The sequence below is a fragment of the Zootoca vivipara genome, chromosome 5 (genome assembly GCF_965207765.1).
Source record: "Zootoca vivipara chromosome 5, rZooViv2.hap1.1, whole genome shotgun sequence".
NCBI lineage: Eukaryota > Metazoa > Chordata > Lepidosauria > Squamata > Lacertidae > Zootoca > Zootoca vivipara.
Genome location: NC_142588.1, coordinates 24,189,700 through 24,216,536, shown reverse-complemented (window position 1 = coordinate 24,216,536; position 26,837 = coordinate 24,189,700). Strand labels below are relative to the sequence as shown.

Here is a 26,837-nt window from a genome sequence, read left to right as displayed (position 1 = left end):
TTTGTCCATCATCAAACTATCATCTGTTTTGCTCATCAGTTACAGCTTCTATATTATAGAAGCTTTGGTAAAAACAAGGTACGAAGAAGAAAGGAATCAGATCCCCGATTTATTTGCTTTGCAATCGGAGACACACACTGGTTTAAATTACAGCATATTACAGGGCTAAACTGGTGATGGAATATTTACTGTGCCTTTTGTAAGAGGCCTTCTTGCCTCTCCCCCCCCCCCTCTCTGCCCCCATTTCTTTACAAAAGGCTTTGAAGGCCCTCCAAATTAATTTTTCTCCTTTATTAAACAAGCATTTCATATTTGTTATCTTACCTTTCATAATGTCTACGAGTACACGTGGCTGCACTTGTGCTCCCAGGGTTACCACCTAATTCATCATAAATATGTTTCCATTGTCGGCGGGCTGTTATCTGTAAAAGTGGCAATGGAAAATTTAATCTTGCATCTTTACAGATACCGTATTTGTGTGTGTGCAGCGTTTGAATTCACAGCAACAAATGTATATGTGAGACATTTAGAACGCCATGTACTACAAGCACTGTTAAATCCCCTGCAGAACGGATTGAATATGTATCTATGGCTCTTTTAAAAGCAAAAGAGAGAGAGAGAGATTTTTCACATTTGCTTCCCATAAACCTTTTTTTTTTGTACAATAGGGTTTTACTGCTGTCTCATTATCAAGCAATTTTGCTATTTTCTGTGTACGATTTCTTGAAAAGAAACTTCAATCAATTGAGGGCCATTAAGCATCAAAATGTATGCAGACAAATCCCTTGGTAAATTATGAAAATGAATCTCAAACTAAGCACAAATAATGATTACATAGTTATTTTAACTGAGTTAGTGAAAATGAATCCATTGCAAACCCATAATCCATCACAGGCTCCCCTAAATCCACATAGACTCACAGCCTGTAACTCTATATGTTACAAGCTGTTTATTTTCATCCGTCTGCGTCAGTAAAATATATAGTTCAAATGGTAATGAAATCTAAACACTATCCAATGTTAATATCTGAGTTATTTGGCTAAATGGAAGAAAATAAACATCTTATAAAGTATTAGCTTGCAAGCTATATTTCTTTTGAGGGGGGCAGGAATGTTGCACAGAAAAATGGGGCCAAAAGAATAATAGATACAAGACCTGGCAAAATAATTGTTCTGAATTCCACTTCATTATTTTCTATAGTCTTAACAGGAAGAAAAACAGGATCCTGAGAGGCAAAGTAATAGTCAACCTTTTTCTGCATGCAATTTAAAAAGTGGGGGCATGTTGTGGGAAATTGCTTAGAAAATATTTTTTAAAAATAAATTCTGAGTGAATTTTGTCGTTTTTGTGGAATGCTGTGGTGCTTAATACAGAGTCCCACAGAATTCTTTACAGTTGCCCACAGTGCTGCTGCTGAAGTTCACTAAGGAGCCAAAGGCAGCAATCAAAAGAAAACAAATATCAAAACTTGCAATCTGGGGGCCTGTAATTTTAATCTTAAAAAGAGCAGATGAGTAGAGCAGTTAAATATTATAGGGTAAATGATGCTTTTCCTGCTCTGCATAAAGATAAAACGCTTCCTTTTCAGAAACCCAGCTTCAAAAGCAAAAGACATGTTATTTGGTAATGTTATAATTTCAGAGAAACATCCTTGAAGCTTATCTTTGTTTTGTTCTCATTAGACATAACCACCGCCTACTTCTAGCTTCCGATTAAATCAAAAATGCCTATTTGTTCATCAGTAGTATGAAATAACCTAAAACCTTGATAAAACTGTGGGGAAATTAAATATTCAGTTACAACTTATCTGCAAAGCTGTTTGGGGGTGTGTTTTTTTCAACTTAAAGGAGCAACTGCATGACTGTAGAAATGGCATCTAGGCACACCCGGATCCAACGATCCTCCTTCCACAGGCTGTGGGGATGTTGTGCGCAAAGAAACAAGTGCTCCTGGCACACAATATCCCACCAGATCTAGAGTGCATGGGGCACAACTGCAATCCAGGACTCCCATATGGGGAGGTGTACATAAGATGGCTGATCTACAGACCCATTTATGCACACACCACAGACAGAAGTGGGCAGAGTGGCGCAACAGGGCAAATTAGTCAAGACGCAGGCATGGAACAAGAACATTGTGTTTTGATTATCCCTGGAGGTTGAAATTGCTCTTGCAGTAGGTACAAGAGTGTTCATTCAAGCCCACTATGGCTCAGAGAAATAAAGTGACAAGGAAGTCAGTATCAACCCGTCTTGGATTCTATGCAAAGTGTGACTAGTTTTGAAGACCAAGGTGAAAAAACGGTTGTTTGGTTGGTCTCACTGCACTTATTCAGTTAAAAGCGAATACTGTAACCCGAATGTAAATGCACACTTTTAACAGAATGGATGCTCCTCTCCCCCATCTGTTAGCGTTACAGTTTAAGGTGTGGAAATGTTTAATAGAACACTTCTCTCTCTTTTTACTAATTCAGATTCAGTTTCTCTTGGCAGTCATGCCTGCTCTGAAATCAATAGGCCAGCACCACTTATTCACCATAGTGATTATGCTAAGTTATGCTGACGTGGTGATGAAAGACCCAGTTCCTGGAAGTCTCGACACCGTGCCTTATTTAAATTTTTAAAAAATAAGGCCTAAAGCCTGATGTCATAATCTTCTTAAAGGATACGAACAAAGCAAACTTTTTTTCTGGAAAGTTCAGAAATCCCTGCCACCATTATATTTAGGGCATGATCGCTCACAAATCGACACTAGACTTTCCTTCTGTTAGCATCCTTTTATCAAAGTCTTCCCCCCCATTTTTCCTTTGTGCTAGTGCGATATGGAGAGCAGACATACCGTCAGGATCCCTACTGCTGCCCCCTGCTGCTGTCCGACTATTCTGTATTCCACTCCAAACTAACACAGTGCAACTCTGTAAGTCAAATTCAGCCCACTAGCCAAGTAGAGCAGGCATGCCCAAACTTTGGCCCTCCAGATGTTTTGGACTACAATTCCCATATTCCCCAACCACTGGTCCTGTTAGCTAGGGATCATGGGAGTTGTAGGCCAAAACATCTGGAGGGCCGCAGTTTGGGGATGCCTTTAGTAGAGCATCACACCAGGGGCTCAGTGAGCTTACTGCTTTGCCGCTTGTCTGGAATCGCAAAAACATGGACTGTCTCAAACACCTGGCAGGCCAAGCTACTAATACTTGACAAGCTCCATTTGGTTTGATGGGCCACAAGTTGTGCTCAGCTGTTCTATACAAATTTCACTTTCATACTGGAAAATGCAGTATGCTTCCAACTGTTGTTTAAAGTTTGGACAACTTACTGCTAGATAAAAATGTCATTTTCCTTCTATCGTAAAAGGCTTCTTCAGTGCAATCTTTGCTCGAAGCTGCAAGATCCTGGAAATGCCAAGCTCATATTCGGTCTTCCCATATTACCGTGTTTCTCCAAAAATAAGACACCGCCTTATATTTATTTTTCCTCAAAAAACCCCCACAAAAAACACACGGTGGCTTATTTTCAGGGGATGTCTTATTTTTTATTATTAAGTATGGTACAATTTAACCTACAAGGTTAAACTGCCTATCAGTATGGCTTATTTTCGGGGTATGGCTTATTTTCGGAGAAACACGGCAATACAGACAGTAACCCATTCATTGCAATGTTATTGCAATGTTTCCCTGTTTCCACTGCAACGATCACCACAGAACAGTGAACTTTACCTAGGTCAGGCGTGGCCAAACCTGGCCCTCCCGGTGTTTTGGGACTACAATTCCCACCATCCCTGACCACTGGTCCTGTTAGCTAGGGATGATGGGAGTTGTAGTCCCAAAACATCTGGAGGGCCAAGTTTGGCCATGCCTGATCTAGGTGAGCAATGTTCTTCTCATGGTTAAATTTAAGTCATTAAAGTGTGCCTTCTGGGATCCTGGTCTTAAAAGACTATAAAGAGAACACCACCCGTAATGTTCATTTTTGATATTTGATTCAATACAATCTGTTCTAATTCATGTTTGTCCCTCTGTTTCTGCTTAAAGGTGCAACAATATTTGCACATGGTATCTGTAGCGATGGAAGGGACCCCAAGGGTCATCTAGTCCAACCCCCTGCTATGCAGGAATCTCAACAAAGCATCCATGGCAGATGGCCATCCAACCTCTGCTTTAAAAAACCTCCAAGGAAGGAGAGTCCACCACCTCTTGTGGGTGTCTGTTCCACTGCTGAACAGCTCTTACTATTTGTTATTTAAACATTTGTTCTGAGGAAGTAGCTCTTAATCCTAACAGCTGAGACTTGCTTAGAGCTGTCAGTCTCTCCACAGAAAAAGGAATATGACAGAATAGAATGGGTTCAAAGCCTACTATACTGTGATTTAAATTTCCTCCGGAAATTTAGAGCAATCCGGGCAAGTTTGAAACAGGTGGGAATTTACTGTGTTAAAGAATCACCTGAGTCTATGTCTTTGGGTTATTATTATTATTATTATTACCTCTGCATTTTCTCAGATTTATTGGGATGGATCTAATTAAACATTATAGCCCATTAGAGCTACCCTGCTCTGCAAGGGAGGCTCCACTACTTTCATCTTTAAGAAGAAACTTATATGGATGGTTTTAAATGGCAGCTCTGAAAGAGAGCTAGTTTGATGGTATAAGTGGGGCCCTGCAACAAAATACTGCAGTCTGTAGTTTTACTCTTCAGGGATCCAGCCATTCCATTCATAGCTCAGATGGTGGAGCCTGAGACTTTTGATCCCAGGGTTGTGGGTTTAAGCCCCACCTTAGGCATTTCAGGGGTTTGGACTAGATGACCTGCCTAGTCCCTTCCAACTCTACAGTCCTATGATTCATTCCACGCCACTCCCCAAAGCAAATCAGCGTTCCATGCCAACTGAGCACAGTCAGCCACCACTGAGCTGTTTGGCGTCCTCTCACCTCCATTTGGGTGTGGGATGGACACGCTACCATCCAATTCCAGCTACATTAAAATCTCTCTCTCAGTTTAAACTTGCTATTAACTGGATCAGCTCTGATCAGTCAAACATTTGGACAGTAGGGGAATATTTCAATGAACACACTTTCACTGAAACTTATCGGGTGACACCATAACGACAGGCCTAATCAAGACAGTGAAAGCTGTAGCCATATAAGAGCATCTCCAAGACATCCATAGCTAAATGGATTCTCCATGACCAGATGCATTATGGACACCTGGCTTGATCAACTAGGGCAATTCTTATGTACACACTGCACCTCAAAACTCTGTACAAGTAAATCTGACGAACTGCAGGTGTAGCCTGATACCCCACTGAAGAGCAAGCATCTGTTGAGTCAAAAAGCAGACAGGAGCTAACAGTATGCAATTAAGATTGTGCAATGGGGTGGTTTCTGAAACAGAGAACACCTCCACGGCCAATGCAAATTCAAAAACGAATCTCGGGGGCAATCAGAATATTGTTGGAAATAGTGTCAGTATAGATATCATTTGATTTAAAATGATGAATGATGCCCAGGAGCCTATTTCTGAATCTAGTGTAAAGGGTTTGGGGGAGAAATGCCTCCAGTGTGACAGTATTACTTCCAAAACACTGATTTCATGTTAACTCTGAAGGAAATAAGGCATTTATTCTGAGTCATCAGGAGAAACCGTTTTTCTCTATTGTTTGTATCTTACATCTGTCTCCGACCTGTGACACATCCATTCATTGGAAAATGAGCTCACATGTTCAAGTTAAGAGATAACCAATCTTTAGTTGGCAATAGCCAACCTGAGCTGGACTTATCAAGCCCCATCTTGACTCCCACAGCTGGACAATTGCCTGAGGCAATAAATCAGACATCATGGACCACTGTCATCTATAGATATTTGGCAATCACAGTTTCACACATTAGGTTATCATGCACAACTATAATTCCCAAAAGGATAACACTATCTAAATTCAACTAGAATTCTTATGCAGCTCATGCCAGCATATGTTGTTCTGAATTCAGAACTCCACAATAATTTTCTAACATACAGAAGGCCTCAGTAAAAGCAACAACACCAAAAGATTTTTTGACCCTTACACCTAAATAACAAACAGAAAAGAGTATGCATCAAACAAACAAACAAATGTGAGGTGTGAATTAGGAGTATATGAGTACCAATGCAAATCTGCCACTTGGATCTCTATCAGGTGCATGTTGAAGTGTATCCAACACTTGTAATCTGAGTTATACTGGAAACTAATGGGCTGCACATGCACTAGGTCTTCAGAGGCACCCTTTCAAACTAGGAACCCCTTCTGCCCCACTAAAAAGCTGTTGCTGACAGTCGGAGTGCCGCAAAACAGAAGGGGAAATATGGGCATCAGAATCTTGTTCAATCTGTGTACATGCAGCGGTGGTGCTAGTACCAGCATCCGTATCCTCTGCCTCATCATTCCTGCTCAGATCAGGGAAGGTTTCTCGTGTTCCTGCTTTAGTTGCAGCAGAACACGAACTGCATGCTGGCTGGGCAGACATCCCCTTAAGCTTAGTTTGGTCAAAGTGATGAAAGCTTAAATCAGAGCTGCTAACTCCTGCACATTATGAAATCTCAATTTGTAAGTTTCACTCTACTGGAAAGAAGAATGGCTCAAAGGTTGTAACATGATGTGAAAAATACAATGAATGTGGCATTTAAGGAGTAAAGTATAGTCTTACATTGGATAAGCATGATGGAAGTTAACAAGTTAGGCAACATCTGGGAAGAGGGTTTATACAAATATTTTTTAGCCGTTTTAATAGACTAAGGCAGAAATCCTATCATCACTTAGCACGGAGAAAGTTGCATTGAACACATTACATAAGATGGCACCCCAAATGGCCAGATTGTTACAAATAACTTTAAACTTTAAAGGCTATCTTGACTTCTCTTTGTCATTACTCCATATTTTATCTTACTTTGCTGCTGTTTTGTGTGTGTAAACTGCACACTTATTTGAATATAACATCTGGAACAATGTAAGGGCCAAGATTTAAGATGTGTCATTAACTTGATGGCTCCAACTTAATAAACTTGCCTAATTTCACTTTCTAATAGCATTTGCCCAGAAGTGCTGGAGAAAAGCAAATAAAATTTCTTACTCATGAGCTTCCAGCTAATGCATGTTACTTTAAACCACAAGAGAGCACTGCTTCTCTAGCAATCTAGCCAGCACTTGTTTGTAGCTCTCTGTCTAAGTTAACTCCACTCCTAAAAGCTGAACCATTTCTCTCTCTCCCAACTTGTTGAGAAAACATGTCTTCTATTCTCTCTCATCTCTTCTGTAAATAGTTCCTGCATGAATAAAGCCTTTGAACACCAAAAACTGTAACAGAAGTGGAACTTTCCAAAGGTTAGCATATTGGAATCCTAGACATCCTTAATTCAAAGCAAAACTCAAAAAATACTTTTAATGCTTGTATTATCAACTTCTTGGCAAGATTTTTTTTAGCCTTCCTTAGTGCTTAAATAATAAGTTCTGCTTTAATTTTATTATTATTATTTTAGTATATTTAGTTTTTGATGTTTTCTGTACATTGGCCAGAGAACAACAGCTATTTGGTGTACCCAATGTAGTGAATAAATTTAAATAAATTAGAGTTGGGTTAACTCCCAAGTAAACAAGCACAGAATCAGGCACTCAAATGCAGACCAAAGAAAGTCAACTAAAGCTATCAGTACCTGTATGTGATTACTATTTCACAACCACAGATATGTTAGCTAACTGCACAGGCATTGAAATGACACAACAGGCTTTGTTCTATGGGACAAATTCCAGAGTGATTACATTTCAGCTTAAATTAATTTCAGCTTTTGTGTTCTCTGTTACTTCATTATGGAATAGATGCAGCCCAGATTTATACTCAGTGAACAAAGCAAAACAAATAAATATATCTAGCTAGCTATTTAAATATGTTTTTTTGCATTCAACTGTGGCAGGAAATGCACAACCTAATCTGAGCATTATGGGCTGGGGAAATAGTCCCAATGACGATAGTATTATGTCAAATGGGCTTTATTGCAGATGCCATCTTTATATGCCATATTAAAGCAGCTCTTTCTTCTCATTTCAAGATCTTAATCGCAGTTTGTTGCTCCAACGTTTTATTGGTTTGGAATACATGCTGTAAAATCCGCAACCATCAAATTTCCCTGTGAGCTAAAAATAAAGTGCCCATGTCAGATATGGTTAGTTGATAAAAAGTGTCAGAGTATTCCGCTTCTCTCCCCCCCCCTGCCTTTATACTTTGGATAACTTCCTGTTTATGTGGCACTGACCCTTGTCTAATAAAGATCTTTTACTATTCACAGTAAAGAAAGATACTGCACCAAGCCATTCCTTAATGGACAACGCTGATTACTTTTGAAAGCATTTAATACATTTCCCATATTCCAACATGAACAGATGTCAGGGACTATGCCAAGTGAAATTTCATTTTATGCAATCTTGGCTTGTTGTACAAGAATAGCCCTTTCTCAACATGGGAAAAAATTACAGACCCAACCAATTTCCTTGACAGGGAAGAGTTACACATGTTTTCCACTCAAGAAGTGTTTTTTTCTTCTTCTTCGACAAGTTTACAGTTTTGCCAAACCTGGAACTAATTGGGGCTTTTTCTAAAAAAAGGACCCAATAACCCCAGTGTGTGTGTGTGTGTGTGTGTGTTTGAGAAAAAGAAACACCACCCAAAACAGGGAAAAGCTACATTACACATTTTTTTCCATTTAAGTTACTTAAACACTTACTGTTTCATATCCTCCCAGTTTTTGAGCAGCTTGAAACATAGTCCAAAGGTTAACTGTTAGAGGGACAATAAGTATTTAGATAAGCATTGCATTAACCAACTTTTTTCAAAGAAATGCAAATCAAACAGTTTTTCTTTTACAGTGAAGCAAGAAGATAACAATCACATCTACGCACACAAAAAGGTTTTTTTTGGGGGGGGAGGGGGAGAAACACAAACAATCTGCAAATGACATTTACATAATTCAAAGAGTAAACATTGGCTTTGCACATATACCATTCCTTTCTTAAAATCACAAGGGAAAACATTTCTCTGAGATACAGTTACAGATATAAAATAATTTTTTTTACTGAGCTTAAATTCACTTCCAGGTTATAAAACAAACAGCATAAAAACAAAACACACGAAATAAGCTTTGCATTATATGTTCCTATATAAAACTAACATAGTTATTAGAAAGAGTATTATTTTTTAAAATGCCATTTAGTTAATGTAGCAGTAAACTGGAGTGCACACACAAAGCAGTCCTTGATTAAACAAGTATTTACTGCCACTCAGATAAGAGACCTTGGCTGGGATCCAGAGATCCTCTTCCGCATGAGGAAACAAGCTTCTACAAGTGGAGCAGCTCATTTCGTCATGCATGTGGCCCGCAGGGTGAGAAATATCAAGATGCACCCAGAGCATATCTCCCATGCAACTGCACCCCAGTTTTCTCTGAGTCTAATCGTCTTGGTGCACATCTCACAGATCACGCACTGTCTTGCGCGGATCTCCCCAAAGTGTTACCGCTCCCCAATAGCCAGGTGTGTTCCTTGCAGAGTCATGCTGCCCCTGCACTCGTCTATGAAACTCCTGGAAGTAGGGGAAGCCCTATGAGGAACTTCCACTGGTGGTGTGTGTCTTGTACATACCATCTGCCATCAGAGGTGCTTTGCCTGTTTCCTGCTATCGTCCCTATTTTGCAACCTGCATAAAATGCACAGCTGTCTCTGTGCACAACCATCCCTGCTGTTGCTTGATGCTGAACTAAGTCTCTAATGGATCAAATTTGACCGACATCATTACATGGGATGGTTTGCAGAATTTTGGTTTGCACTGGCACAAACAACCCTCAAGCATCCAAAATGCCGATGCTTGTGGACATTCCAGAATGTCTAACTAAAGCTTGGTCCAACTACAGAGCTGGCAAAAATGAATAGCTTTAACGTTTGAGCTAAGGATGGGTGCAAATTCCATCATTCCATAGGAAGTGGATGCCATTTGTTGGCTATTGAACTCATGTCAAAGAGCTTAGCTAGAGAGATAAATAAATAAATATATTTTGATGTGATTATACCTCCCTATATGACCATGACTTATTTTTAAATTGTCTGTATATCTGCACTTTAATCAAATTGTCTCATTTAATAAAGGTTTCCTTTAAAGGGGAAAAGGGGCCAAACACTTTTAGAATCCTCTGTAATGAGAGAACTACAGAATGCAGTAAAATAGGTTTGCTTGCATTTTTTATTTTTTTATTTGCTCCCTTTACCCCATCAAAGAGCTTTTCATAATGGCGCTGTATGAATTGCCTCCAAAATATTACATAAATTATGGGTGTTCCCCAGGGAGTAGTGCTCATTATCGAACCACGCAGCACAGCAAAGAACATTCACTGTACTCATCCAGCAACAGAGGAATTATATTATTTAAACTGGTTCTTCCTACTCATGTGTTTACACATGTCAAGGTAGACAAACACAGCAAGTACTCCTGGGCCATTATATGAGCAGCTCAGTTACTCCTGAGTAATCTTGCTCTGAGGAAACATGAGGCACATTGCTGAATATCAAAACACACCAGTTTATCTCAGCTGGTACATGTTGCAGAATGATCTCATGGCAACCCTGGGAAATTGAGATCCAATAGATACCTGCTTTTAAAAATGTGCCTGTTTGTTAGTGACAAATAAGGAGGGGGGGGAATTAACATTAAACACACACACACACACACACACACACACACACACACACACACACTACATCTCAAAATGTTCTAAATAAAAAGCTTCACTGAACCTTGCACTCTACCAGAGCTATCAAGAGCTTTGCTCAGGCCTTGATTTAATCGGAATCAAATGCATAATGCAAGAAAGCTGTTCATAGTACATTAATTTTACTTCTATTTCAAGCAGCCGGTTTTTCAGGCAAACATTGTAATCATTTTGGAGTTATATAAGTTTATAATGACTGCTAGAGGTCTGTTGCAATCAGTGTCAATTGCTATTAGGTATGTAAATTGTTATGTAAAACATAGAGGTTTGACATTCTTCATCAAAATAACATACACATTTAATCTGGGAAGGTAGGTTTGAGAAAGTCATATTTCCATGTAAGGCATTCCTCCCTTTATAATAATTTAGGTACCTTATAGGCAATTTAAAGCACACCTTTCATCGTTTGCGATGTTCATTCTTCCATGCTATAGAATGTTTATGCAAAATTTAATTACAGTTGCATGTTCTCTATCAATTGTTGCTTTTATAAGCAGTGACTCAAAAGTGCTCTTTCCAAAGCAAGCCTTAGCATTGTGCTATGATGTCTTTAAACAGATCCTGTCTATTTTTATACTCTGTGACCTCCTTCACCTACTTTCTGGCCACCTTTAGATGCCTTCCTTTTATATCTGGGGGACTCCCCCCCCCCGGAAGGAACATCTGGGTACAATAAAAGTATGTCGTATTATTAATTCAAGGGAAGACATTAGCTGCAGTATTTATCAAAAGGAGAGGGAAAGCAGGAACCTTTTTAAACATGCCAGGTTCTGATCGCAAGCAGTGTATTTTAAAACTATAAATTCCCAGCAGCAGTTGCCCAAAACGAAGAGAAACTGCAAGATAGCGGATGGAAAATGTATTGGTGGATATAAACACAATGACAACAACTCTTGTTTCAAAGGCCCCAGTGTGCATGTATGTACGTATGTGTTTTCATTTTTAAGGTTTTTACTGGCTGACATACAAAGATCCACTCGCTTTGCCTATGGGAGCTTTGGGATACTGTTTCTCAAATAGCATCCTCTCCCCCACACCTCCCAAATCCACACGGCAAACCACTTTGAAAACCGAGAAGACTTTTAAAAGTAGTTTGCTTTATGGCATTGGTGGTGGGGTTTCTGCTCAAAGAGCGGGGGGGGGGGAATCTCAATGCCTATAAAGCTCTGGATCCTGACAATTAGTTTTATAGTAAATGTACAATGCAAAAGAAGAGGCAAAGAGAGAGGTAAAGTGGGCCATATCTGTCCACAAAGTTGTCCCACCATATCAAGCCAATCAACCCCAGAAGCCAAACTGTTCTAAAATGTCAAACCAAAAATGCAATGAAAATTCTACTTACTCTGCTTAAAACCAAGGTAGGGTATTCGTTCAATTGGTGTTTTTCTTTCTTTCATATATTTATAAAGTGCCACAAGGAATGCCTGTTCATCCGCTCTGCATTCTTCACCTACAGAAACCTTTGATTTATCCTCGCTTGAGCCCTTTTTACAGTTGCTGTTGTTATTTTTGGTTTTGTGCAAAGGCAATTTAGCCTCACATTTTACCTGGAAGAAAAGAGGAGATGCCAGATTAGATCTTGAAAACTGCCTGCTCCGGCTTTCATTCCCATTTAAGAGATGACCCCCCTTCTGCACCATCACACCCTCTCTTTCTCAGAAGGCCAAGCTGCATCTTTTTTAAAAAAACAACAACAACATTAAAGCTCTTTCTCTGTGTTTTAGGTACAATATTTCCAAACTGTTTCATCTCGATTTCCCTACTTCCTTTGCCTCTCATTATTGCCTTCACTCTGTGTTTGTTTAATTCTTTGGACAAATCAGGAACCTAAAGAGAACATGAAGCCATGTCTTCTCTCCTGTAAGTTACTGCTCTGTGGTTTCCTGGCCCAACCCCATGCCATTTGCTTTTTTGAGTCTGCCCTGTTGTATCTAGGCCTCCCCTGCAGCCTGCCAGATCCCTAGCGCTGCTCACTCCTCCCTTATACAGTCATTTCGTCCACCTGTCTTCCATAGAATTGTTCAAGTGATCTGTCAAGTCCAGACAGACAAGGTGGTGTCTGTCTCTCTGCCACATGTATAGTGGTTATTAACCACTTTTATATTTTGTAGTAAATATTACAAACCCTCGATTTTCACCCAGGGTGGAGTCTGTGCTCTATTGCTAGTTCCCTCCCCTTAATAATAGTGTGCAAATAAAATATTGGGGGGAGTGCTGGTAAGCCCCACCCCACATACAGTACTTGATCACAAGACTCGGCACACACACTCCATTTAAATGGCAATGCCTATCAACTTGGGGGAGGGGGGCTGACCCTCTCAAATGTTTTTTTTTAGGGGGGCTGAAGGGATCTTGGCCCCTAGGAGTTGGCTCCTATGTTAGCACGTGTCACGACTCAGCTCAAGATCTTAAGAAAGATGTTTGGGTGGGATGCATGTGTTTGCGTGACCAAGGACACAATGTCACTGAACAGACAGGGCGCATTTTACGACAGGGAATTTCACTAACGTTAGGATTTTTTGAATTCAGGGCACAGTACTGCGCCTAAGATTTCAGATTAACTTCCGAGAGATAGCTGCAGCATCAGGCAAGCGGATAGGTTCTGCCTCTCAGCTGGCCTAACGGAAACGTAGTGTTTCGCTCTCGTAAGATTTTGGCTGCAGCTCATTCATTTTCAGCTTTATATTCTTGTTATAATAAAAGTGCGCCTAGACATTCTGTTGTTGGGCCCATAACCTAGGTTTAAGGTGCTGTTTAGCTCCTAGCTTTCATACCTCAGTTTCCAACACTGCCCCCAAACAACCCAGCCACTCTGTTTGGAATATTTGTGACAATATGTCCGGTGGCGAACACTCTTTGCCCGACTTGATTTAGGTTTACTGGGCTACCAAGCAAAGGAAATAAAATAGAACGTCAATTCTGCGAAGGTTTATTTACTTATTTATTTGGGAGACAAGTGACACAATTCTGGTTTTTGTTTTTTGTTTTGTATACAAACCTTCCATAAAATCAAACCAACTGAATGTCAACCCTCCATTATGCATTGCTGATATCAAATTTTTTTTAAATAAATTTATTAGCTAGCCATGCTGCTTTGTAATGGTTTTGTAATTCAACCATTTGGGGTGATTGCATGTAATAAAACCCTCTTGTTAGAGAAGATAGAGTTGCATGATCTATTTTGGATGTACTTTTTAAAATTGTTGCTATGTAAAAGAGACCTTTGATGACTACATAACGTAGCAGGAAAACTTCCCTCATATGCTCAGAACTGGAGCAGTGTTTCCATAAACAAAGTATTCAGTTTCAATGTCTTGGGGTGAGGCATGAACTGCCCTTGTTAAAATTGGACAGGGAGCAGGGTATATTAATTAAGGTCAGAGTGTAAAGGAAACAGAAAATCTGCATGACTGCATTCATGACGGACAAGGCAAAAAGAATGTATTTAGATTTATTTTAAGAGGAAATTTCTAGTCCTCATGATTATGGAAAATAACTTTTTTAAAAAAATAATAATAATTGTATGTGCAGATACTACAAAAGGCCTTTGAAACTGAGAGATTCTTTTGGGGGGCATACATCAGTTCAGGAGGGACCCAATTACTGTAGCCTCACTGAAAAATATATTCAAGGATTGGTTTATATAATTGTTGTCAGATAGTTTGTTGCAAGTAAATGATTTTGTTGTAAGTAAATGATTTAATCTCGGGGCATGCGTATGCATGTATATTCACACAAACTGGGAGTCTTTCTCCCCAGCCCAGTTTAAGCTCTGACCAAAACCTGAGAACTGCGAAGCTCTAACATGAGATTTCAAACTGGTAACTCTAGCGAGCGGCTTATCGATCTGTTTGGAGCTTATTAAAGCTGTGAAGAAGGTCACTGTTATTCCCATTTGAAAAAGGGAGGTCTGCTGCCGTCACGATCCTTTATTTTAAAGTGAGGATTTGTAAATATGTCTCCCATCTTTAGCATCCCAGCCCAAACCTGTTTACATGGGGTCAGTACAACTGAAACCAGTGCGATATAATTTGATACACACGTTGGATTGAAGTGCAAAGCTGTAATTAAACACTCTCTCTTTCATGTATTTTAAAAAAAATATCCTTATTACTCTTTTTAGATGGCCCAATATTAGGAAAAGCATTTTACATGTGCTAGTTTTGTGGGGAAAGGCATTTTAAAAGCAACAACAGGGAGGTAACCCATGAAACACAAAACACATTCTAATCTCTTATCAAATAACTCTCCTCCACACAACACACACTGTCTTTCTGGCATGCAGAGCGGGGTTTTCCAATTTCGTTAACTGGAAAGTTAAAGTATTTCTCATTTGAAATTCATATTCCATCACATATGTTTTTAATTGTAGACCAAAAAATAATAATACAGATTTTGCAACTAAGGTTTACATACTGCTCCATCTCCAGAAAACAACACAAAAAATTTGGGTCCCTTGATCAGGAAACCTAAAGTACAACTCTCTCCATCTATGTCCAGTCTTATTTTTCATACAGGTCAATAAAAGCATCAATATACATGGACAGCTTAAATATACCCAGTAAATCAAGGTGGGAAATAACTAAATGAAAGAAAATTAATGTCAAGGCAACGTGTTCTGTATGACAAATGAGGTAATAACTGAAACAAAATATATGAAAATATCATGTTCATTCCTTAATAGCAGTGATGTCAATATGTCCAAGGACATCAAATAGCTAACAGACTCCTACAGTGCACCCATTTTACATGAATTACTTGGCAGTCAATTCCATTTACTTTTGCTGGACTTCCTCCTAAGTAAGCATGCATCGACTCAGGCTGCATATTTTGGGATGTGACCATTCCTTAACAAAATGACAAATGACTCTTATTGTATTTCCAGGGGCAAGCCTCATTTGCAGAAACTCACCACTGTGGGAAATACAATAGGAAATTGCCACTGTGGCCAATGAATAATGTTGATTTTGGGGAGCCGGGAAAGAGATTGTGAAATATACTCGGAGTCAAGAGTGAATTTCATGCTCTTTATTCAGCTCATAGTCATCAAGGAGGAGAAGAGAAGACGAATGGCTCTTTTCCCCAAACCATCTGCTTATATACATTATTTACACAATGGGCCTTGCGTGATTGGCTACTTCAGGGCTACACCTGTGGGCCAATTATATTGTGGATTGACTTCTGCCTGCAGCCTGATTGGCTGCTCCTACAGGCCAATCAGGTAGCAGATTCACTTCTGCCAGCCGCCTGATTGGCTGCTCCAGCAGGCCAATCAGGTTGCGGATTCACTTCCACCTGGAGTTGGATTGGGTAGCTCCCGCTGATTCTGAATCCTATTGTTCTAGGATTCAGCTCAGTACATAACAGATTGGTTCTGGCTTAGATTATGCTAGTAAATGTTTTGCACATATCCAAAGTTTACATCATCAATGATCAGCGTGTCTCCCAGAGTTCTTATTCGGTCTTCTTGAAATCATGTCAGTAGGGATTTGCATGGTTTGGGCTATTTGGGTTGTGTTGTAGCTGGAAGGCACAAAGCGCTGGACCAAGGCACAGACCATGGAAATTAAAGACGGCCTCCTCTTGGCCACATTTTCTATACAGCACTCGGCTCAGTGTATCTTGCTGGTAGCTGCCAGATCTCAATCTCCTCTTTAATATCTTTCACTACATATGGTGTTCGCTGAGTGTGCGTGTAACCTTTATGTTTGCAGTAGAGATCTATATGCCCCACTATATGCTCCATAGATATTTAGAAGGGTGGCTGGCAAGGGTGCTTAGGAAATTTAAGGCTGGAACCGTAAGCACATTTTTACTGGGATGTCCCACTGAAACCAACAGTAATCACTTCCAAGGGGAAATGGTTGGGGACCATAGAAAGACCTTTGCCATGGCATAGCTCGTTGTGAGAGGGCATAGCTCACTGGCACAGCATCTGCCTTGCATTCATGCAACCCCTGGCACAATCTCAGGTCCCAGGGTTAGTAAAGAGACTGGCAGAGGCCAGCCAGAATAACCAATAACTTGGCTAGGTAAGCATTGACCTGACTTCATGTATAGGACTGAATAAATGACTCTCTGCAATAAAACTCTTTACAAGTCTGCCCAAACTTTGCCTGAGTCCTTTGCAGCTCTTTTGCAGAATGCATTAACTGTGAGCTGTGCACAAGGTCGACTGCCCCCTTGTGGAGCGTGGCTCAATTATCCTGCATCTCTGGAGAATAATTTCAGAATAAAGACATTTGTAAAAACAGTGGCAACATGCTCTTGAAACTTGAGTCATGCGCCTGTCAGAATCATGAAATATTAATGTTTACTTCCATCCTTAAATGTTGAGAACCACCTGCTAAATTGGAACCTGACAAATCACCTGATAAAAATACGTAAAATAAATTCCATACAATTAAATATGTAAATTACCTACAGCCTTCACACTCCCCTTTCCCTCATAGCCCTTTGTGGCGAACAAGTTATCTAGTTTCTCCCTTGGAGATAAAAACAGGAACTTTCACTCTTCCACAAATGATTTCTCCCTAACTCAATCTATTCCATATTGTATTCCTGAAGGCATAACCCAAGGACATCATGGGAAGAGGAAAGCTCATCAGTAAGTGCAACAAATTTGTCTTACGAGAGGCTGCGATCCCCAAGCGCTACACTTGAGCTGCAGGAGAATAAAAGACAGCTCTGTAATTTAGTTATAGTACTTAATAGGCTGCCCCAGCTTAAATTTATTCAGACCTATTGAAACCAAACGCCTTTGTATGCTAGGGAATAAAGTTCACACAATTATTCGCTCACAGATGAAGGTAAACAAACTGAATGGAACTGGTGTCCTAATAGCTTCATGGGTTGTTTGTTTGTTTGTGTGTGTGTGTGTGTGTGTGTGTGTGTGTTTTGCTCCATGACAGCTTTAAATATGACATTTAGAATCTGAGCAGGGAATATGCAGGATGCATAGCCATAATTCAGCAAGGACCACATGCGATGGCTTTTTAAGTCTTTGCTGTCATTTGCTTCCCATTTCATCTGCTGGGCTCCTGTAACATGCTCAAAACTGACAATTCAGTATTGTCAGCCAATGCTGTGGACAGGAGCATCTTTTGCAGCAGGGGGAGGAAAGGCACAGGGGATATTCATGTTGGCATTGGGAGGGGCTCTGTACACTGCTATGGAGAGCCCAGTTAACACCACAGGCTCTCTGCATGGAAGAGTGGGGCTCAAAGTGCTCCTTCGCTGTGGAATTACAGCATCACCCCTCTCAGTGTTATGCCTAAGCCATGCATACATAGCCATGTGTCCAAGAATGACAGCATTACTGGTCCAGAACCGAATATATCTTCATGGTTCATTCAAGGACGCCATCAGCCCAAGTTCAAAAATCTTAAGCAGGCTAATGAATGATGCAATTCATTCATTCATGTGGTTTCTGTCCTAACTCTTTGTTACTAGGTGAACTCAAAGAAGGTTACAAAATACTGTACTACATTTAAAACAACAATAAAATAAGAATAAAACAAAGTGTAAGAAAACCACAATCAAACCAGTCAATTACAATGTTTCTCACATTGTTCCATAAGCCTCCTGAAAGAACAACAAAATGTTAGCTAGGCAGTCTACATAGAGGAAAGGGAGGTTCTACAATCATGAGACTTCCACCAATAAGAACCAGCTCCAAGACGTAACCAATTTCATGCTCAGTGGTGGGTGGCACATTGTGAAAGGCCTTCCAGGAAAGATGAAGAGAGCTATGTGAAAGCAGGTATCTCTTCTTGTTAATAGAGGGTGGGGCACAGGTCACATATCATAAGAACAATATTAGTTTTGTGGTTGTTTTCAATGGTCCTCTGGCACACTGTTTCACATCATAGCTGCCAAGTTATCCCTTTTTTAAAGGGATTTTCCCTTATGCTGAATAGGCTTCCTCACGAGAAAAGGGAAAACTTGGCAGCTATGTTTCACATGCAGAAGATACTCCACTTACAGGATGTTGAATTGTTTATGGCCATAGTTCATGAAGGGCAAATTGAATATGGCAGGTAAAAAGTTTGCAAAATTCAACTAAAGTAGGGCATCTGCATAGCAGGATCTTTGAGCTTTTATGCACTCCACAACCATGGAAACCTGAGAAAGTCCCATAACGTTTTATGGAGGTTGCAAAGCCATCAAACATCAAAAACCAGTTTTTTAAACAACACCTCTGTATAATGTGATACCAGCTCATCGTATTACAAACAATTTAAGTACTAGCCATGCCACAAAACACCAAAGACTGAGCAATGCAAAAATTAATGACAAAACCCTAATGATTTTACCTTTAGAGCTTTGTTTGTGCCATCCCATTGTGTCAATATCAGTGAAATATCAAGGAGGCAATGCTAATAAATCAATCGCAAGAAAAGTGACACAAAATACAACTCAAGACATTTGTCCTCTTAAAGTCTTAAATTAATGGGCTCAACTCAATACATTCAATTGCTTGGTTTGCACATCACAGTATGCCAAACTATGACTTGCTGGAACTGTGTGAATATGTGGGCTCCTGGAGAGAAGCTTGCAAATGCTTTTGCCTCTCCCCAAACCATTTTACTCCCAACACAGCACTGAGCTAAGGGAAAGTTTGGTTAGCATGCTATTTGATTCTGGCAAATAGCCCACTGAAAGCCTCGGCAACAAGAGCTTTCAGCACTTCAGAAATTTAAATATTTGAGCACAATAATGTTGTCTACAAATTGCTATACATTCAGCCACCCAACCAGCCATGTAGTACCCATTCACTTCAACAGAGGCTGCAAGAGAGAGCAGCACAACTCTCCGTGATATGGATGGAGAATGCACAAAATAATTGCTTGGTGGAAATCATAGCTGCCAAGTTATCCCTTTTTTAAGGGATTTTCCCTTATGCTGAATAGGCTTCCTCACGAGAAAAGGGAAAACTTGGCAGCTATGGTGGAAATACACTCCAGACTAGGTTCACCATGCAAATACATCAGTTGATTTATCTCCTTCTGACGGCTGGGACTTTGACATGCAAATGTGACATAGCTCACATTAGAAAATTCATGCAGAAACTGCTTAATTCTGCCTTCTGATAGGCATTAAATGCTGACGTGGAAACTCTTCTACAAGAAGCCCCAAAATGACATAATGGCTGGTGCTTCATACCGGTATTACAAACATAGCCAAGTGAGTTATCCCAATAGTTATCCCATTTCCAGCAGTGTGCATGGTCATTATACTGTACGTTGTGCCATTGTAACTGAAGTGATGGGAGGTGATATCTGTAGGGTTTCTGATGGCTCATTCATGCACACAAGTCATCACTTGATGATTCATCAGGTGATTAACATGTGTATGCAAACCAACCCATGGTAATCCAAGACCCATAGATAGGTTCAAGCACAAGGAGATGTGTTTAAAAGACCTTGTTCAGAATATTAACTTGCACTCTGAATTTCCATTTCAACTTTTCTAAAGACGAACAGCAACATTATTCTAGGTAACATTTTGTGTGTGTTCGCTGTAATCTGTTACTCAAAGGAAGTTCCTGTTTCATATACGGTTATTTTCAAATTATATCAGAGAGGCAACTGAGAAGAGCTGTGAGCAATTTAATTTTCAACGTGGTATAGATCTGTGGTGGAGTCTCCTTCTTTGGAGGTCTTTAAGCGGAGGCTTGACAGTCATATGTCAAGAATGCTTTGATGGTGTTTCCTGCTTGGCAGGGGGTTGGACTGGATGGCCATTGTGGTCTCTCTTCCAACTCTATGATTCTATGATTCTATCTTTGAATGTTGGACTAGCATGGGGGAGGCCCAAGTTCAACTCCCACTCAGCCATGAGAGAAAACCACTCACTTAGGGTGAACTTCCACCCCAGCCTCACAAGACTGGTGATAAAATGGAGAACCATGTACACAGCCCTTCAGCTCTTTGGAGGAAAGGCAAGATAGCCATTCATGAATCAAGTGTTTTTTTATATCCTTTTGTTACATGGAAATCACTTTGGGATCATTTGTGAAAGCAGCTTACAAATGTTTCGGATAAATAATACTAAAGGAAAAACTATGGTGTTCAAGATAGCTGGGCCGTGCTGACTCCAGCTACAGAAACGGAGGCTTCTGCTCCCTGCCTTGCAGGCCTTTTCCCAACTGACCTGGGTGGGCAGGGCCCTGACTGACTCCAGCTACAAAAGCTGAGGCTGCGTTGGGGTATTGTTTATGGGTTGCTGTTGTGGGGGAGGGTTGTTGTTGTTTGTTTGTTTTAGATCTTATTATGCTTTATGTGGAAATGGTTTAATTTGGTTGTGTACCTTCTGAGGTTTTATTTATTGTTTCTGACTACTTTTGCTACATTTGTAATTATGTATTTTTTTCATGTTGTAAGCCGCCTTGAGTATGGCTTTAACTATGGAAAGGTGCCATACCAATAACATGATGTATGTGTGCAATTATAGTAAATCTCAACAGGAGTTTTAAACAAAAAGATTCTTTTCCCAAAGTGCTCCTGATAATGCAGACCAAACAAAATGTAAAAGAGGGGGGAGGGAGGAAGCCCACCCACTCAAAACACTGCAATCCATATTGATTTTCATTTAAAAGAGAGGCAGAGAGGTGGGGACGATCCCTACTTTGAAATGCTATACTGGAAAAGAAAGGCAAAATTGAAGTTGGATGAAAATTACTAAATGTCTTACCTTGGCAACAGCCTTGCCTTCACAATTGTTATTGGAATCTTTAAAGCCACTGAGTGAATCTCTTCTCTGTGGGCATGACTTCTTTTTGCGTGGTCTGCCTTTAAGATTTGGCGCTGAAAACAAACAGGCAACAATTTCAGCACAATTTCTTACAAAGGGGTAACACAGCTGAACACCAGTTGAGCAGTCTTCAAAAACAAGCATGCACCTTGAAGAAGCCTATGTCTCCCTATAATAATTAACAATGTTATTGCCAGTAGTAGAACTGTTTCTAGGTCACATATTTCTATATTATATTTCCTGCCCCCCCCCAGCTAATCTGTTGCTATTAACATAGGACAAGGATCCAAATGAATATTGAGAAAGCACAAATTGCACTCTTGCAAATCAAAAGATCAGATGGGTGAACATCCTTTATACATCCATTTTATTATGTAAGCATTAACTTGATTCCTTCTTCTGGCAATTTCCTTACAGGAGAAGGTATTTGATTAGGCAATGTTTATGTGCGTCAAAGATTTTCTAAGTTGAAAAAAGCAACCATTTCCATATATAGCACAAAGAACAAAATAATTGATTGGTACTTCTGTACAGTACAGTTCAACCGCTAAAGGCATGAGACAAACAGAAATGCGATCCTCACTTTATCAAATCAGTCTTTAATGCTACACTTCAAAAGTCTTTTTTAACAGAGCTGAGAGATTCCACACTATAGAAAAATTCTGAGTTCTGCTTTGATAACCAGTATATACAACTTATAGGTCAAACAAGGGAAACACAGATTTAGATGCCTTTTAAACATGCACACACACGCAAAATACAATGCTGATTATGAGAAAACTATGAGGAAAAGAATGAAGTAGTTGTTTTGTTCTGTAAGAAAAGTGACCCTTGTGTGCTCAGTCACTGGACTTCAACGACATTAAAAACGATAAACAATCATTAACTTGTGATTATAGTGGAGATAACTTGCTGTAACCCCCCCCTTCAAAGTAACCATTGTTTTCATTACTTCCAGGGACGATTATAATAATGTCAGAAATCTAAACACCACAAGCCTCTCGAGTGGCTTCTAATTGTTTCTAATCTTACATTTGTCACACAAGTGGTTTCAGGACATTTTACATTTTAATTAGCTCTCAGATGCAAGGCTGCTATAATTTGATACTGATGCTCTGGAGAAGAAGAAGAAGAAGAGGGGGGGGAAACAGTTTCCTGCTGGCAGTGGTTCAAGTGGAGAACGAAAACAAAACAAATGTACGCACCCCCAGCTTAAAAGCAAAGGTCCCACCCCAAACCTTCTTCCCTTGCCCCCACAATGTTTCATGCTTCAGCACCGCCTGCCGCTAAGTGTTTCAGAAAGCAACTCCAAGGCTTGGCATCTGAGGCTAGCATGCGAATAGAGGAGGGAGGGGAGGAAGGAAAGGGAAAAGGGAGGAGGGGATCAAGAGAGAGAGTAAAAGAAATTATTACCCATTCCAGTCGACAAACATCTGCTTGATTTATCTCTCTACTCATGAATGCTACAGCATGTGACTGTGCGCTCACTACATCCCTGGAAGTAGCCTCGACTCGGTGTGCATGTCAGTCTCGCACAGAATGAGCGCTCAGAGTATTTGCTCGGCGCTTACAAATCCCCTCCCCCTCAGCTGCTCCGTTACTCATATAAACACAGATGAGTGACTCGAACAGAGGAGAGTGGGATGTGTGCACTCCGGACTCCAGCTCTCTAGCGGCTGACACCCTGCCAAGAAGCCTGCTCCCTCGTTTACAAATGTAGCTCATGATTTCATCCTAATTGTTTTGTTGCTCATGACCTCTTTGCTCGACACCAGTTGGAGAGCACGCCGCGTTCCACAAACCCAGGCTCGCATTTAAGGCCCAGAGAGAGAGAGAGAGAGAGAGAGAGAGAGAGAGAGAGAGAGAGAGAGAGAGAGAGAGGTGTCAATAATATCTCCCTTCAAAAGAGGTTGCGTAAAGCCCAAAGTGCTTTCTCGATTTATTGCAGCCTGATGCGAGCACTAAAATTTAACGGCTGCCGTAGAGTAAATGGGGCAAATTCATGTCTGGCAAAACCACCTGAAGTTGCTCAAATGACAAGGATTAATTATGGCTCAGGATCTTGGGTTTTGTAAGGATTACTTTGTTTTATGGTAACTAGGACGAAAGCACAGCTAGTTCCCAGAATGGGCATTTTAGAAAAATACAGGTTATTCCTGAATTTCAGGGGCATGCGGTGTTGTTTTGCACAAAAGGAAAACACACGAAGCCCTGCCAAATTTTCTCAGTTTAAAGTTTTAATTAATTAAGTGAAAAGCTTCAAATGGCAGAAAAGGGCAAATTCCTGGAATAATGATCTTGTTTTTGCCTGGGTAGTGGTGGTTGCAATATAGAATTTCTCATTTCTTCGGTTGCTGAGGAATTTGGACAGGAAATGACTCCATCCAGAATGTTCTAAGATTACTTCTTGTATAACATAATGCAACTTTAAATCTCATTCATATTGGATGTATAATTAAAAGGAAATCATCTCTATGAATCAGTGATGACTGTGGTATTTTATTGCATAGCAAGAGGTAGTCTGACATTAAAAGTAATATTTCCATTGCAGCTGAAAAGATTAACACATCCCCATACGTAATGCACATACTGTATATACAGCTCCTAAGTGAGCTACATTTCCCTCTGCTGAAAAAAATGATAGGTGATCACAAAGTATGTATAAGTCTATTTATTCATGGTGACATTATTATCCAAAAGATATTTGATAGATCATGCGGTGGAAAATACCACTTCCCACCAAAGAGATCAGTCATCAAGAATACTCAGGATGTTGAATTGTTACAGGATGAATTTGTTCTTCCTTTTAAATATTTACATACTCCATTTCATCCTATCTTGATTTCAGGGCAGTGGGCAACCCATTTGTAGCACAATACAAGTAAACAGTAATAGAATAACAGATTTTCAAAATCAACAAAAACTAAGAAGTTAAAAATGCCCAGTGAATAAAAATGGGTTCTCATAGATAGTCCCATACTTTCTCTCTGAGAATGTCAGAAGATAAAAATTCATGCCATCTTTTTAAAACAAACAAACAAACAAACAAACAAACCACATACACAGTTTTGAGTTCACCCAAAACTCTACAAAAAGTGACAGAGTAATGTACACTTAAATAAATTACTTAGCAAGTAGTAGATCCTGGTCAGCAGATGGATAAACTTGCCAGATGTAGTGCCTGCCTTGAACCATCTGCTGAAAGAGTCAGTAGCCCAGTGATGGCGAACCTATGACACACGTGTCAGACGTGACACGCAGAGCCCTCACTGCTGGCACGCTCCCCATCAGCCCATTCGCGCTATTGTTGTTCCCCCCCCCCATTTGTTCTCCCCTCCTCAAGCTACAAGCTGTTAAAACCAGGATCCTTTTTTTGGGTTGTTGTTGCTGGTAGCCAGAGATTGGCTTTTTAACCCTTTCTGTGATGTTTTTTCTGGCGCTTTGGCAGACAATGATTGGGTGTAACAGCATTCATTTTTAACCCGTTCTGTGCTGGTTTTTTTGGCGCTTTGGCAGACTATGTCGGTGCTGCATGTTAGTTCCAGCGAAGGTATTATTCGTCATTTATTTCTGTTCTCTTCCTTCCTTCCTTCCTTCTTCTTGAGCAACTGAGATAGCACCAAGCTTAAGGTGGAGTGGGGAGGAAAACTAGACAGCAAAAGCAAATGCAACTGCTGTGGGTTGCCTGGGGTAGAAATTTCGGCCCTACAGTGGGAAGACTTCCCATAAAACCTGTTTATGTAATGAGTACTTGTAGAAAGTCTCAGCGCAGCCAGATAATTACCCGGGAACAACATGTACGCAATCTTGGGTTCCATGATGGAAGAAATGTGGTCCATAAATGTAATAAAATGAATAAATTAAGTATGTGCATAACAGACTGTGCATATCATGACTTCTTGTCTATGAAGCAGGCAGAATTAAAAACAAACCAACAAGAGAATGAAAGAGCAAAGAAACAGACCAAGTACATGGGAAAATGAAGAAACAACAATGAAAGTGGCTCATTTTAAACAGTTCAATCAACTTAAAACTTTAATACAGGTTTTTATTCAGTTGCACTATGAGCTAGGGGAACACATGCCTAATTTTGAAGCTATTTTAATTACTTATTAGGGAAGGAAATATTTAAATTGCCTTTTTAATAATGAACAGTACTTTTGATTCTGGTAAGTTATCACCTACTTCTTTCAGTGTCATCGAACAAGATGTTAAATTGAAAATGTTGTAATATGTAAATTGACTTACATTTACACCAGATACCTAATCAGGTAATTAATTAAAATGAATGATAAATCAACAAATTTAAATGGATGGCAATTGTAGTAACTTGCTATATTCCAAGTTTAGGTGCCCATGACAAAAGTTAACCTGTTCTACCAAGCGGAAGTACGAAACATAGAGTCTGATTCAAACAGCGGTGAGATGGTGGTGATGAAATATTACTTCTCCACCACCAATGCAGCTGTTCAGTGTTACAGAGCAAAGCTAGTTCAGGTCATGAAGGCCCTTGTATTAATACAGGGAGGCGAGGAGACCTAGAACCCCTGGAGACCCGCTATGATGAGTTTCCCATACATTTTACAGATAAGACCACTCATACGCATACTAACTTGGATGCTATAATTGGTACATGGGCTGAAATGCATGGGATGGGCACACCATCTGAGCACACTGCAAGGGCTACTTTTCGGCTTGTGCAACCTGAGGGTGTGGACAACCTTCCTTGGAGGGCTAAGAGCTACCATGTGCTCCCTCAATCCTTGCCCACCTTGGCTACTGTTAAATCTACCAGGGCTCAGGTGGGCTTATGGACCTCTGAGATGTCTTACCCTGGGGAATGGATGGGAGTGGAACGCAACCATGTGGTTTTTCCCTGGACCTCGCAGTAGGTTTGGATACTATCAACTCTGCTATCCTTCCAGACCTATTGTCAGGGTTAAGCTAAGAAGGTATGATGCAAAGGTGGCCTTGGTCCTTCTGGAGAAATCAGTATAAAAGGTGGTATTGGGAGCGACGGACTTCTGTTCCACCACTTGAGCTCCTTGCTACACCAGCCTGTCATCCTTACTGTAAGCCACTGTGATTTACCCCATTGGCATGACTGCGTAGATAAATAAAGCCGAATGGTTTACCCCAATGGTTTTCAGCCAGTGTGCTGTGGCACCCTGGGGTGCCTTGAATGATGGTCAGGGGTGCCGTGAGCAACACTGGACTCTGTCCCTCTTTCCTTCCCTCCCTCCTCTAATGCCCTCTTAGATCTCTGCCCTCTTGCAAAGCTGCTTGTTGCCGCAGCCCTGGCTA

General features: G+C 40.3%; 1 protein-coding gene across 3 annotated transcripts in view; it reads right to left on the bottom strand.

Annotated features, from left to right (window-relative positions):
• The window catches only part of ARID5B (AT-rich interaction domain 5B), a 178,428-nt gene that overhangs the window by 34,022 nt on the left and 117,569 nt on the right, over positions 1-26,837 (bottom strand). For 2 of the 3 annotated variants that reach the window (XM_088670228.1, XM_035137659.3), the window contains exons 5-8: positions 21,474-21,586; positions 12,121-12,325; positions 8,745-8,797; positions 325-422 (exon numbers count right to left, since the gene is read on the bottom strand). In XM_088670228.1, the coding sequence (XP_088526354.1) occupies positions 325-422; positions 8,745-8,797; positions 12,121-12,325; positions 21,474-21,586 (469 nt within the window). Of the gene's footprint in view, positions 1-324; positions 423-8,744; positions 8,798-12,120; positions 12,326-21,473; positions 21,587-22,946; positions 24,860-26,837 lie in introns of those variants that run through there. The other variant, XM_035137660.3, reaches the window with a different exon arrangement.